General features: G+C 36.3%; 1 protein-coding gene across 2 annotated transcripts; it reads left to right on the forward strand.

Annotated features, from left to right (window-relative positions):
- Positions 1-6,701: 6,701 nt before the first annotated feature.
- Positions 6,702-9,681, forward strand: LOC120081885 (elongation factor 1-gamma-like). Of its 2 annotated transcripts, none has more exons than XM_039037061.1 (8): positions 6,702-6,848; positions 7,011-7,057; positions 7,267-7,416; positions 7,521-7,581; positions 7,677-7,729; positions 7,871-7,972; positions 8,214-8,727; positions 9,043-9,681. In XM_039037061.1, exons 1-8 carry the CDS (start codon positions 6,740-6,742, stop codon positions 9,420-9,422), a joined length of 1,416 nt encoding a protein of 471 aa, XP_038892989.1. In that variant the 5' UTR covers positions 6,702-6,739; the 3' UTR covers positions 9,423-9,681. The 2 variants fall into 2 exon arrangements, with proteins under 2 accessions (XP_038892989.1, XP_038892990.1); XM_039037062.1 differs by having other exon boundaries at positions 6,737-6,877.
- The last annotated feature ends 2,953 nt before the right edge of the window (positions 9,682-12,634 follow it).

Here is a 12,634-nt window from a genome sequence, read left to right on the forward strand (position 1 = left end):
AGGATTCAACTATGTTGATTAAGGGTCAGGAAAAGCCTTTTTCAAATAATCAATTTATTCTTTAAATATGGATTAAACATGCGATGCAAAGATTCTATGTCAGCTTATAGACCTAAGCATGCTCATCTAATCAATGCTACAAGGGTAAACTCAAAGCATGGACAATTACAAGGATACGTGCAAGCTTAAATTTAACTAGCGGAGATATACAATTATGGTAGGGGCGTCAATCCAACACGCAAAAGCAAATCAAAATCAAGCAAGATTCAAAGGAAACACAATTCTAAATTAAACACAAAGTTGGATGGAAACTCATTGAATTACACCAATTGTTCGATCCAAGAACTAGATAAAGAATGACCTCATCGATTTATAGACAACCCAACGAGATACATCCAAATACACATTCATAATCTGAAATAAAACAAAAAACTATCCTAATGATACTGAAAACATAAAGGCAAAAGAAGAAGTTTCGGCCTCTTCGGCCTCCATTGAGATTCAATCCAATTTTCAGCATGAATTGACCTAAAATTGAAGGAGGTTATTTATAGAAAATGGGACAGTGTCGCAATGCTTGCTAAGCATTGCAACACTGTGGTAGCTGATCAAGAGCGTCAGGGTGAAGAAGTCCAACACTGTCTTGACGCTCACTTGCGCGCACGCGAGGCTCTCCGCCTGTCAAAGCTCGTAGCATTGCAACGCTACCCATTATGTCTTATAGCGTTGGGCGAGTGTCATGCCAAGCTAACCCATGTGCATTGCAACATTGAAGCAAGGGCATTTCAGTCTTTTTTGGCTCATTTAAAGCCTAGATGCTCAAATCAGCTCCAAATTGCTTCAAATTATCCCTGATCAGCTCCAAATTGCTGATTCTACCTCTTGGTTACTTAGTACCTACAAAATAGGGAAATAAACACGTAAAATCCGATAACGAGTCCGAATTAAGCTAGGATTAATAACTCTTTTTTAGAGCTACCACCCAGCAAGTCCACGTAACATAGTAGTGAAAAAGGGGACACTACCACGAAATTTTTCTCGTTGTTCTTAAGGTGAGAATCAATAGAAAGGTATGAGCTTCTGTTGCTTAATTTTGGTGAAGGGAGAAGAAATTGTGACTGAGAGAATTTTCTACACAAAGAGATTGGTTTAGGATGAAGATGATTAACATCAATGTCTGTGAAACTGTTTAAATTAATTAAAAAAAAAAAAAAAACTCCCTCTGTATTTCACGTAGTTGAGAGAAAAATGGGTTTAGGGAAATTATCAAAATGACTCCCTCCCCTTTTTTAATTTTCAAAATTCAAATAATTTGATTTTAATAATATATATATATACTAAACTATATGTTATATCACATATAACATATAACCTATAGTTTGTATTATATCATATATAATATAACCTATATTTTATTATTCTCTTATATAACCTATAGTATTAATATGAATAATATTCATATTAATTTTAACCTATAGTTTTTATATGAATCACATTCATATAATTAATATTTGAATCATAGTCAAATATTTATTTCTCTCATCAAAACTTTATATTATAATATATCATATACATTATATCAATTATATCTTATATAATTAATTCTCTTTAATTAATTTGAACAATTCAAATTAATCCAAAATTAATTTGATTCTCATTAATCCCTATTAAGCTAATAGACCTTATGGACTTATAGATTGAAACTCCAATGATACTTGATTAATTAATTAAAATCTTTAATTAAATTAATTAACATTCATTAACTGTCAGTCACTCCACTAAAAATCGACAGCTGCACTCTTCGCATTATAGATATATTTCTGTTTCCATTGGATATAACCAATCAAGAGGGTCTTGACCATTCACAAATTGCTTGTAAGTATAGTTCGGTCAAAATTATCATTTTACCCCTATAGTTACATCTAACTCTTTAAGTACCATTGATCCCTCTAATGAATAATTAGTCATAGTCCAACTATAACTAAACCCCTATCGGACCTGAAGAAGGTGTGGTGCCACATTGTTCAAGACCTGGAATCAGTCCTTAAGGGATCAATTTATCTACTAACCCTAACAATAAGGAAGGAATGAGTTACTTTTTATATAGTTGTGTTCTCAACTCTCCAATCAAATGTATCCCCAAAATGGTAGGCATATTGAGTCGGTGAATCTGGTCACTCTCACCCATGCATAACAAAAGACTGTCCTCATAATCAGGAGTTCACAACTCACTCAGGATTAAGGTCAAGTCACCTATGGTCATCCTAGTAAAATGTAAGTCTTTTCTAGTAACGGTGTTATAAAGTGAAACTATTCATTTCGTGGTTTGGTCTTATACAAACTCTTTGTATAGAATACCTTCGCTCACATGTCTCCATATAAATGATTAGGATCAGATCAGTTGTAGCACTTTATAACAAATGTAACAACTACAAAACGGGTCGTATCTGTAGTGTCACACCCCGCCCCGGACCACCTTCTTAGCTTAGACAAAGGCGTGACTGCAGTAGTTACCAACCCTTGGGATGACACTTACTGCCTAATAACTCTTGCGGAATAACTCTGATACCAATTATAATTCATATGCAACGGGACGTCTTTAGGCCCATAATTTATTAACTTAGAAACATAATATGTTTAGAGTCATTATAACACTAGATTTACAAGTCCCAAAACCCACAAACCCTAGTCCCTATATGAACAATAGTAACATGTGTACAATATTAACAGTAATCACCTAGCAAACGGTTACAAGTCTTTTGGTCCTTTAGTGGCAGAGCAGACACAGAGCTATCTTCAGAGAATTTAACTGCTACCTGTGGGGAGGAAAACAAAACATTTGAAAATGGGGTGAGCTTACGCCCAGTGAGTAACCGAGAAAACATAGTAAATTCTCATGCATGATTTCAGTAACGAGTAAATTCTCATGCATGATTTCAGTAACGAGTTTTTAACTGAAACATAAACTTTTACGGTACTTGTACTGCAGCATAAAGATTTTCCAAGCGTAAAACATATAAAGTTGTTTTAATCATAAAACAGTAAAATCGTTTCTCAATCCAACGTACCCTACTGTGGGTAAAACAATCCCAACACCAACTACTAGTCCAGAGAGAACCCTTTTGTTCAATCTCTAACTCTATTCACCTGTGGCCACACTAAGTACCCTCACACATTAGGTACTTCTGCTCAGATACCTTCTCAATGTCCTTCAGTATCTCGTTGGCTTGGTACCTTCTCAAACGTCCTTCAGTACCAATAGATACCTTCTCACATGTCCTTCAGTATCTAGTTGGGCAGATACCTTCTCAAATGTCCTTTAGTATCGCGTTTTACTAAAACTAGTCATAAATGACTTTTCTCTTTAAAGCATGTAAAGTATAACACATATAAAACATGGCTTTAAAGATGGTAACGCATGCTGGATAAAATCAACACATATAAATGGTTTTTCAATAATTTCTCACACATGCATGTGTTCAAAATATAATTTATAACTTGCTTGGAAATCACTTCATAAAACTAGTAGGCATGAGAATATTCTTGAAAACATGCTTTCTATAACACGTTATAATCAAACAGTTTAAGCAAAATATTTTAGTCAAAACATTTTAGCCACTCACCTCGATTTCTTAGGAGCTTTTCACTCTAGTAGCTCCTCGGGCTCCTTTTCACCCCTAGAATTCAGATTCAACTTACAACTTAGATAATACATAGTTCCGAACCTTATTTGAAAATACTTCTTTCTACAAACTTATTTTAAAATGTCTCAGGAAGCTTAACCTAAAATTTCAGCTCAGAATTTCTCGTGGTTTGGCCGGAATCTCAGAATCTTCAAGACTGGCCTAAACTAATCCGACAGTCTGACCCTTCTGCATTCTTCTCAATCTCCAGCCCGGTTCCTTTAAGCTTTTTCCTCCAGCAGCTGAAGACTAGACTTTCAGAGCTTTTAGATGGCTTTGGAATTACTCCAAATGCACGAGTAGATTAGGAGATCTCCTCGTCCAAAATTGATACGTTCTTCTCAACCCTCACTGTTCTCTCTCTCCTTTACGAAATTTATGATTTTGTGATTTGAAAATGAAATCCCAAAGCTCTATTTATAGGCGTTCAAATCTCTCGTGGCGTTGACAGCACCTACTTAGCTGTATGGCCAAATGTTTATTTCTCCCCTTATCAACACAAGCTTGCATCACCTTGTCCTAAGGTGTTTTCTTCATATGCGTCCACCAAATTTCCTTAACCCTTAAGAATTTTTCTTATGAAGACACTTAATTTTGGTTGACGTTTGCCCTTGTGTCTTCAACCTTTGTTTGTATTCAATTTAGAGTTTCCAATGTATAATCTACAAGAACGCGGCCAAATTCAATGCATAAATACTTTCCCGGTCGTTCGATGCATAGGCGAGGCCCTTTAATCGTGTGGGCATGACGTTCGAATGTAGCACCGGACAAGGCGTGGCTGACGCACAGGCTGCTCTTGCTCTCTCCACTCTTGGTAGTGTCGCTCTCTCCACTCTCTGTTGTGTCGCTCTCTCCCACTTTCTCGCCTCATTAATCTCTCTCTCTCCAATCTCGGTGGTGTCACTCTCTCCAACTTTCTCTTCCATTTTCTCTCCAATCTCGCTCTCTCCCAGTTTCTCTCCAACTTTCTCTCTCCAATCTCGCTCTCTCCCATTTCTCTCCAATCTTTAGCTACTGTGAACAATGTTCTCGTGTCCGTTTGCTCACCACTTTGTGATACTTTTACACGGATTTCCAAATTTTTCCCAAAGTAATTTCCCATATTTTCCGCATTTCACATAAATTTCTAATTTTTCTCAGTTCTTCAGCCATAACGCACTTCACCTAATTTCTCCATACTTAGCCGAATTTTTCCCCAAATTTTCCAAACTTTAATTTCCATATTATTCCACACTAGCTCAACCTACTTATTATTTTTCCCCAACTTTCCCAACTCAATTCCATATTTTTCTTTTCGAATCCCCATTCCACATTAGCTGTTTCATCATCCTACTTTTTATACAAATTTCATCACAATTTTACCAATTAAAGCTCAACTTAATTTATTCAAAGAAAATCTACTTAACACTTAGAAATTTCCTTCCCAACTTAGGATTTAACTTTCACTTAGCTAATTCCTTTTATCACTTGCTTAAGTAAGGAAAATAGAAATTCGGGTTTCACACATAGTGTCACCAAGATAAGGTATTTAACCTTATTCATCGATGACCAATTATTTAGGTTATTACTTAAACATGATCCATCTGTATGTCTCCACATACATGTTTAAATTACATCCAGTAACTTTGGATCTTAATTTATCGGTTTTGGATTAATGCAACTAAATGTCAAATAAAATAACACTTATTTTATTAAATAAATAATATGTTTGTACAGATACAATTTTACAAATTACAAGACCACGAAATTTAGGACATAGCCTCAATATATAATACACATTCTCTCCTATTAAATGTCTGTACTATTATGCAATTAAAATATTAAAAATATACCATAACGTTTTTAATAACAATCATTTGGAGATATCTTTTTAAAAACCCTGAATTTTTGTGTATCTTCATTTAATGACTTTTTATTTTATCCATTAACGAATATTGTATATATCCCTTAAATTTAGGAAAATGTTTGTATTGTTTTATAATACATTTTCTCTCATATTAACTTTTTGTATTATTTTATAATTAAAATATTTAAAAATTCATATAGAATTTAGTATTTATTAAATTTTCCATTAATGCAAGATTCATTATAACATCATTGTCTTGATTTTAGGAGTTTTTGCTTTTGAAGAATATTTTTTCCAATTAGTTTCAAATTTGTCACAAATTTTAGTTGATTACATATTTTGGATTTTGACTTAAAATTCATAATCCCTAATTTCGATGGATTATATGTATGAGTGGAAAGGCCAAGTTTTAAACTTAAAAAAACGACCACCAAAGTCCAAGGAGGCCATATAGAAATATATAAGGAAATCGCGATGGGTAGCAATTTGAATATGTTATTTTGTAGGTGCGTCATCCATATTTGATGTTTCGTAAATATGGCATAAACATCAAATTTGAGTTCTTAATTTTTTTATTACATATTTGTTCTAAACAATTAATTGATAGAGAGAGAAAGAGAGAAAGAGAGAAAGAGAGAAAGAAAGATAGAGAGGGAGAAAAGTGGCAAGTAGCGATCGGCGATCGGCGACCGGATGTACGGTGATCGATAGAAGTAAGCGGTAGGAAGATGGAGTAGCGGTCGGTGACAAATGGTGTGGAGTTGGCGAAAGAGAGATGTTAGGGGAAGAAAGATAGAGAGAGAAAGAGAAAAACGACTACCAACACTTGGCAATCCATGATGTGGAGAGGTTAGTTGTTTGAAGAGAGATGTTAGGAGGAGGGGTCTATTACTTTCGAAGAAGAGGAAGTTCAAGTTTTTTTTTTTTTTTTTTTAATTTTAAATTCTAAGTATATTATTTTAATTCAAGTGTAAGTGTACTAGTTTATTAAGGGACATCAAGTGTATTAAGGAGTATAATTTTATCAAGGAGTATAAGTGTATCAAATGTATAAATGTGTATTCTCTATTTTAAACCGTGGGTTGGGCTTTTTTTTTTCTATTTTTACAAAACTAAAAGATTTGGACTACACCCCTAATATTAAGGGCTTATTTTGCCCATTTTGCAACAATCCCAAAAATATTTATTTAGTTTTAAAATATGTAAATATATGTTTGTGTTGGGAAATTCAGCATCGAACAACAAAACCCTACTCCACTTCCCAACTTCATCGCCTCCCACAGCCTCTCGTGCTTCTGCCACTACGCTCCCCCTCCCAGGTCTCTAATTCTCCAATTCAATCTTCAACGTAATGATTCTCAATTTCTGTGTTTTCTGTTTGTTAGTCAACAAGTTCTTTGCCATCGCGGAAACTACTTCCTTATAATTTCCCTTAACTGTTCATTACTCACTTGGTTCTGTTCGCTTTATTCTGTCCACAGTTCTGAATCTAGAGCGTGGAGCATTTCTCCCTTCAGCCATGGCACTGGTGTGTAATCGATACTTGTATTAATTAATTAATTAATTAATTCTTTTTGCAACCCTGTTCGCCCGATGAGATATGATAAGAATTCTGACAAACTGCCTGTATGCGCTAATTTTTTGGATGATTAAATGTCTATGAATTGCAGTGACAAGAAATTTATCATGAGACTTGAATGTTGCCAATTATGTATGTATGATTTGGGTTTGTTGCAGGTCTTACACGCAGGAAAGACGAATAAAAATTCTTTAAAGGCTCTCATTGCTGCAGAATACAATGGAGTCGAAGTGAAATTGGTCTCAGACTTTGAGATGGGAGTCTCAAACAAGACTCCGGAGTTTATCAAGATGAACCCTATTGGGAAGGTTGCTTTCAATTTTGATAAGCTGAAATTCGTATTGTGAAAATGATCTTGTTTACTAGCTATAGATGAATCTAAAGGTTTAATGAACATTTCTCTTATTTTTAGGTCCCTGTTTTAGAAACGCCCGATGGCGCCATTTTCGAGAGTAACGCAATAGCCCGTTATGGTAAAATGATGTGGACCATTTTCTAAAACTTGGGTTGGTTGACTGATTGTATTTTAAACAATAAAACTGACTTGTTTGTGTATTTGATGATGCAGTTGCACGCTTGAAGGCTGATAGTCCTCTGTATGGTTCATCTCTGATAGATTATGTGAGATGAATTATGTTTTTCTATTGGCATTATTGTTTCTTTTCATAAAATCTTTATTCTTTTTATGTTAAACCTACAGTTTACGACCAGGCAAGTTCTGCTTATTAACTATCATGTTTATTATTGCTGATTGCGTTTCAGGGGCATATTGAACAATGGATTGACTTTGCAACGTTGGAGATAGATTCTAATATTGTGACTTGGTTTAGACCTAGAATTGGGAGAGCTCCTTATCTTCCTCCTGTAAGTAATATTTGTGGCCATTTGATTCTCTTAATTTCTCCGATTCCTTTTCAGCTTGTTTTCATACTTAAATTGCTTCCTTTTGGATTATTTAGCCTATTTCATTGTAGTTTGGTCAAGTCCTAGCTTCTATGATTGCCAACACCTGCATTTTCATTGTCTTTTATGGTAATGTATTTATATCTTGATTAGTGCCCATCTCATATTATTTGATTGCATATATTTTCTTTCCTGAATTAAGGTCGAGGAAGCTGCAATTGCTTCATTGAAGAGAGCTTTGGGAGCTTTGAATACACACCTGGCTTCAAATACGTACCTAGTTGGTCATTCTGTTACACTAGCCGACATAATCATGAGTTGCAACCTGTTATTGGGTTTTACTAAGCTCATGACTAAGAGCTTTACCTCGGAGTTCCCACATGTTGAACGGTACTACTGGACCTTGGCCAATCAACCAAACTTCAAAAAAATCCTGGGTGAGGAGAAGCAGGCAGAGTCAGTTCTTCCTGTTCAATCTGTAAAGAAACCCGATGAATCTTCTAAGCAAAAGCACACGGATGAGAGTAAGAAAGAAGCTAAAAAGGAAGCTGAAAAAGAGAAGCCAAAGGCTGTAGCTGGCGAGGGAGAGGATGAGGCACCAAAGCCAAAACCCAAAAATCCTCTTGATTTGCTACCTCCCAGTAAGATGATTCTGGATGAGTGGAAGCGGCTATACTCGAATACCAAAACCAACTTTCGGGAGGTTGCAATTAAAGGTACGGAACCTTTTCGCTGAGTAATGGTTTGATGATAGAAAGCTTTTCACAACTTTTACAGAAAAGGAACTTTTTCTTCTCTGAGACTAAGCAATCATTTTATTTATTATCTTTAGAGTGCATTCTTATTCTTCAAATTTGATAATGTACCCAAATACATTGCACAATATAGGCTTAAAATTTTCAACTACCCCACCTAGGCGTAAGTTTTTCAACTACTCCACCGATGTTCTAGATAATTTTATTGGTAGCTTGATTTGTGTATTCCTTTCCTTTATTTGCATTTAGTTTCACTACCACTTAAATTTGTTGCAGGATTTTGGGACATGTACGATCCAGAGGGATATTCTCTTTGGTTCTGTGATTACAAGTACAATGATGAGAATACTGTTTCATTCGTGACTTTGAACAAGGTTGGTGGCTTTCTCCAGCGAATGGATCTCGCTCGTAAGTATGCTTTCGGGAAGATGTTAGTGATTGGATCAGAACCTCCATTTAAGGTGAAGGGTTTATGGCTTTTCCGTGGACAAGAGATCCCAAAATTCGTCCTGGACGAGTGCTACGACATGGAACTTTATGAATGGAGGAAGGTTGATCTATCGGACGAGGCACAAAAGGAACGCGTAAACCAGATGATTGAAGATCAGGAACCTTTTGAAGGGGAGGCTTTGTTGGATGCCAAATGCTTCAAGTGATGAAGTAATCATCTTATCTTAACGGGTGTTGTTAGTTTCCTTTTGAGTTGAGAGTTCAAGCATCATTATGGTACATCTTAATTTACGAATCTTTATTTCTGTCAAGTGTGATTAGACAGCTATTTCCCTCAAAAGGAAGAAACAAAAAGGAAAAAAAAAAAAAGAAAATAACAGTAAGTAAAAAAATGTGTGTTTTAGAATCATATTCTCCTTTTTGGTTCATGAAAGTATAAAATAAAAGCTCATGATTTCCACACCACATTAATATATAAAAATGGTATAACCTTTACCTGAGAACATTAATGTTGGTTTTTGACGTGGAAAGTTGAGTTGGATTAAGATTAATTTGTGTACGTAGGGTTAATAAATTTGTATTAGGAGTTTTGAGTTGAGTTCTAAATTGAGTTGGGTTAGGAAGTTTATGTTTGAGTTATAGAGTTGAATTATGTTAGGTATCCTATTTGCAAGATAACAGAAAAGAAACACCCACGAGAAGAGAAAAGAAACACCCACGAGAAGAGAAAATCCGGCACAAGATAGAGCTGCTCGATAAGTTTTATTTATATGCCAATAGATGTGCGGTTACAAGCACCTAACTCAAGACTAAGGATAACAAACACAAAACTCATAAGAAAAGATAAAACCAACCACTTAGCTATGATCGAATTCTTCCTTACCTTCTCCTCTATTGCACCCTCTTTTTTAAAGAAGCCAAAGTGGTCCTTTCAGATGGGTTATATTTCCTTTTTCCGTTCTTGCTCCACTTTCCTTCAAATATTCTTCCTCAATTCCCATTATTCTAGATAATTTCCCTTTTCTACCATTTCTCCTGTATGTATTGATGATTGGAGGTCTAACAATACCGTCCACCTCGAATTGCATCTTGTCCTTAAGGTGGAAATTGGGGAATTGCTTTGTGATCAAAGGGATGGCTTCCCATGGAGCTTCACTCTCTAGCAAGCATTGTCATTGAACCAACCATTCTTTAGCCGCCAGTTCTCCATCCCAACACATATCGAGTACTCTTTCAGGATACAGCTGCAACTCAAACTCCTCAGTGAGTGTTGGATAATGGTGTTGAACTTGAGGGTTCTGACCTAGCTTCCTCTTTAATTGAGAGACATGAAAAACATTGTGTATGCTTGCCTAAAAGGGTAGATCCAGTTTGTAAGCTACCATCCCTATTTTATCTACAATCTTATAAGGTCCATAGTATTTTGGGGATAGCTTCTCACACCTTTTTCGCGCTAGGGACTTTTGGCAATATGGCCTTAGCTTTAAATAAACTTCCTCTCCCACTTCAAAGTGTAGTTCTCGATGATGGCAGTCTACTTGTTTCTTCATTCGATTTTGGGCCACTAATAGGTGCTCCTTTAATGCTGCCAATTCCTCATCCCGCGCCATCAACTGTTGTTCCACCATGTTTTGGATGTTTTCTTCTCGCCATAAGATATTATAGGTGGTGACTTTCTAACAAATACTGCTTGATAAGGAGTGGTCTGGATAGATGTGTGGAACGTGGTGTTATACCACAATTCTGCCCATGGAATCCACCTATTCCACTTGCGGGCTGCTCGTTACAAAAACACCGTAGGTAGGTCTCAAAGCAGCTTCTTTTTAATGCTGTCCCCATCATGGTGAAGAGTTCTTTCCAAAAATGGTTGAGGAATATCTTATCTCGGTTTGATATTATTGATTTAGGAATACCGTGATGCTTGATGATCTCTCTAATAAATAACTCAGCCACTTGTTTTGTAGAAAACGGGTGTTTTAGAGGAATGAAGTGGGCGTATTTACTTAACTGATCCACCACAACCATAATCGAATTAAACCCATTAGAACGTGATAATCCTTCAATGAAATCCATGGTTAGTTCCTCCCAAGTCTACTTCGGAATAGGCAAAGGTTGTAATAATCCGGCTAGACTTAGAGCTTTTGTTTTGTTTCGTTGGCACACTTCACACTGTTCTACATATTGCTTTTCATCTGCCTTCATTCCCTGCCAATAAAGCTCCCCCGCCATTTGCTTATAAGTCCTTAAGATTCAGAGTGCTTTCAGAATTGAATTGTGAAATGTATGCAGTGAAGAAGGTATCAATGAGGACCGTTTTGAGATCACTAACTGGCCTTTGTACAAGAGTTTTCCATGCTGCCAACTATATTTAGGCTTTCCCTTTGGATCTTCCTTTAGTAAGGTAATGATTCTTTGTAACTCCTCATCGCTATCCACTTCTTTCAGGACTATTTCGAGGTCAACTAGGGCCAATGTTAGTGAAAAAAACTCCATTGTGTTGGGTAACTAGTGACGGGAAATTAGAAGTCAAATTATCAACAACTAAAATCCCGTGGACACAATATGCGATGCATGTTCTTAAGATATGCGTTGATAGTCATGCGTTGATGGTCATGCGTTGGACTGATAATGCATTAACGAATGTATGTGATGACCATGCATCCTGTCACAAGTTTTCTTGTATTCACGCCAAGTATAATGCAAACGCAAATTTCTCGGGTGATCCGAGGTTGAACTCAGGGACTTGTAGCAAAATGAATGCGGTGATGTGCATCCGGCGGTTTAAATAAAAGAATGATGGAGGGGTTGCTACGTTAATCCTGCTCCTACTCCTAACTAACAGACAACGCAATGAGAATATGCATGAGAGGTAGAGACACGACAACTCTTGACATGAAATAAATGAATGGGAAAGATAGATAAAATGCGGAGATGTTTTCATTGCAATACTTAAAAGTGACCGCAAGGGCAACCTTAGTCAACGCAAGCCATGCGATCATGCTACACACACTAAAAGCCTAAATCTAGGACGTATGCGGTGTGTATGCATAAATGTCGAGATGACCACATACCGCCACCATATCCTACTTCCTGGACGCAACCATTGTCCTCTTCTCACAACAACTAACTGCCAGAGGTACTCGAGGTATAAAGTGGTTGGTCGCATTAAGCAAAGTATGCACTTGTTTACTAAAGATAGGAATGATCTTAGGTCAGCAAAGTTCAGGCGATTACATTTGTCTTATTACATGAACTGCTGCGAGAGAGAGAGTCTAAAGAAAGATACTCTGAATGACTCCAGAGAGGTTATGGTTAGAAATCGCATGCTCGAGATGGCTATGATTAGGTTTGCATAAGCAATAATAGGATGATTAGGAATAAGCTCTGTTTTGTTATTACCACAGCGTATGCTACCTAC

This window comes from Benincasa hispida, chromosome 7 (assembly GCF_009727055.1).
Source record: "Benincasa hispida cultivar B227 chromosome 7, ASM972705v1, whole genome shotgun sequence".
In the NCBI taxonomy this organism is placed as follows: Eukaryota; Viridiplantae; Streptophyta; class Magnoliopsida; order Cucurbitales; family Cucurbitaceae; genus Benincasa; species Benincasa hispida.

What these genes read in the sequence shown, in the direction of transcription:
- LOC120081885 (XM_039037061.1), top strand. Translation starts at nt 6,740, where the DNA reads ATGTTTGTGTTGGGAAATTCAGCATCGAACAACAAAACCCTACTCCAC. An exon ending in GTTCATCTCTGATAGATTAT is followed by an intron (nt 7,730 to 7,870) that starts GTGAGATGAATT and finishes ATTGCGTTTCAG; the next exon opens with GGGCATATTGAACAATGGAT. An exon ending in GAGCTCCTTATCTTCCTCCT is followed by an intron (nt 7,973 to 8,213) that starts GTAAGTAATATT and finishes TCCTGAATTAAG; the next exon opens with GTCGAGGAAGCTGCAATTGC.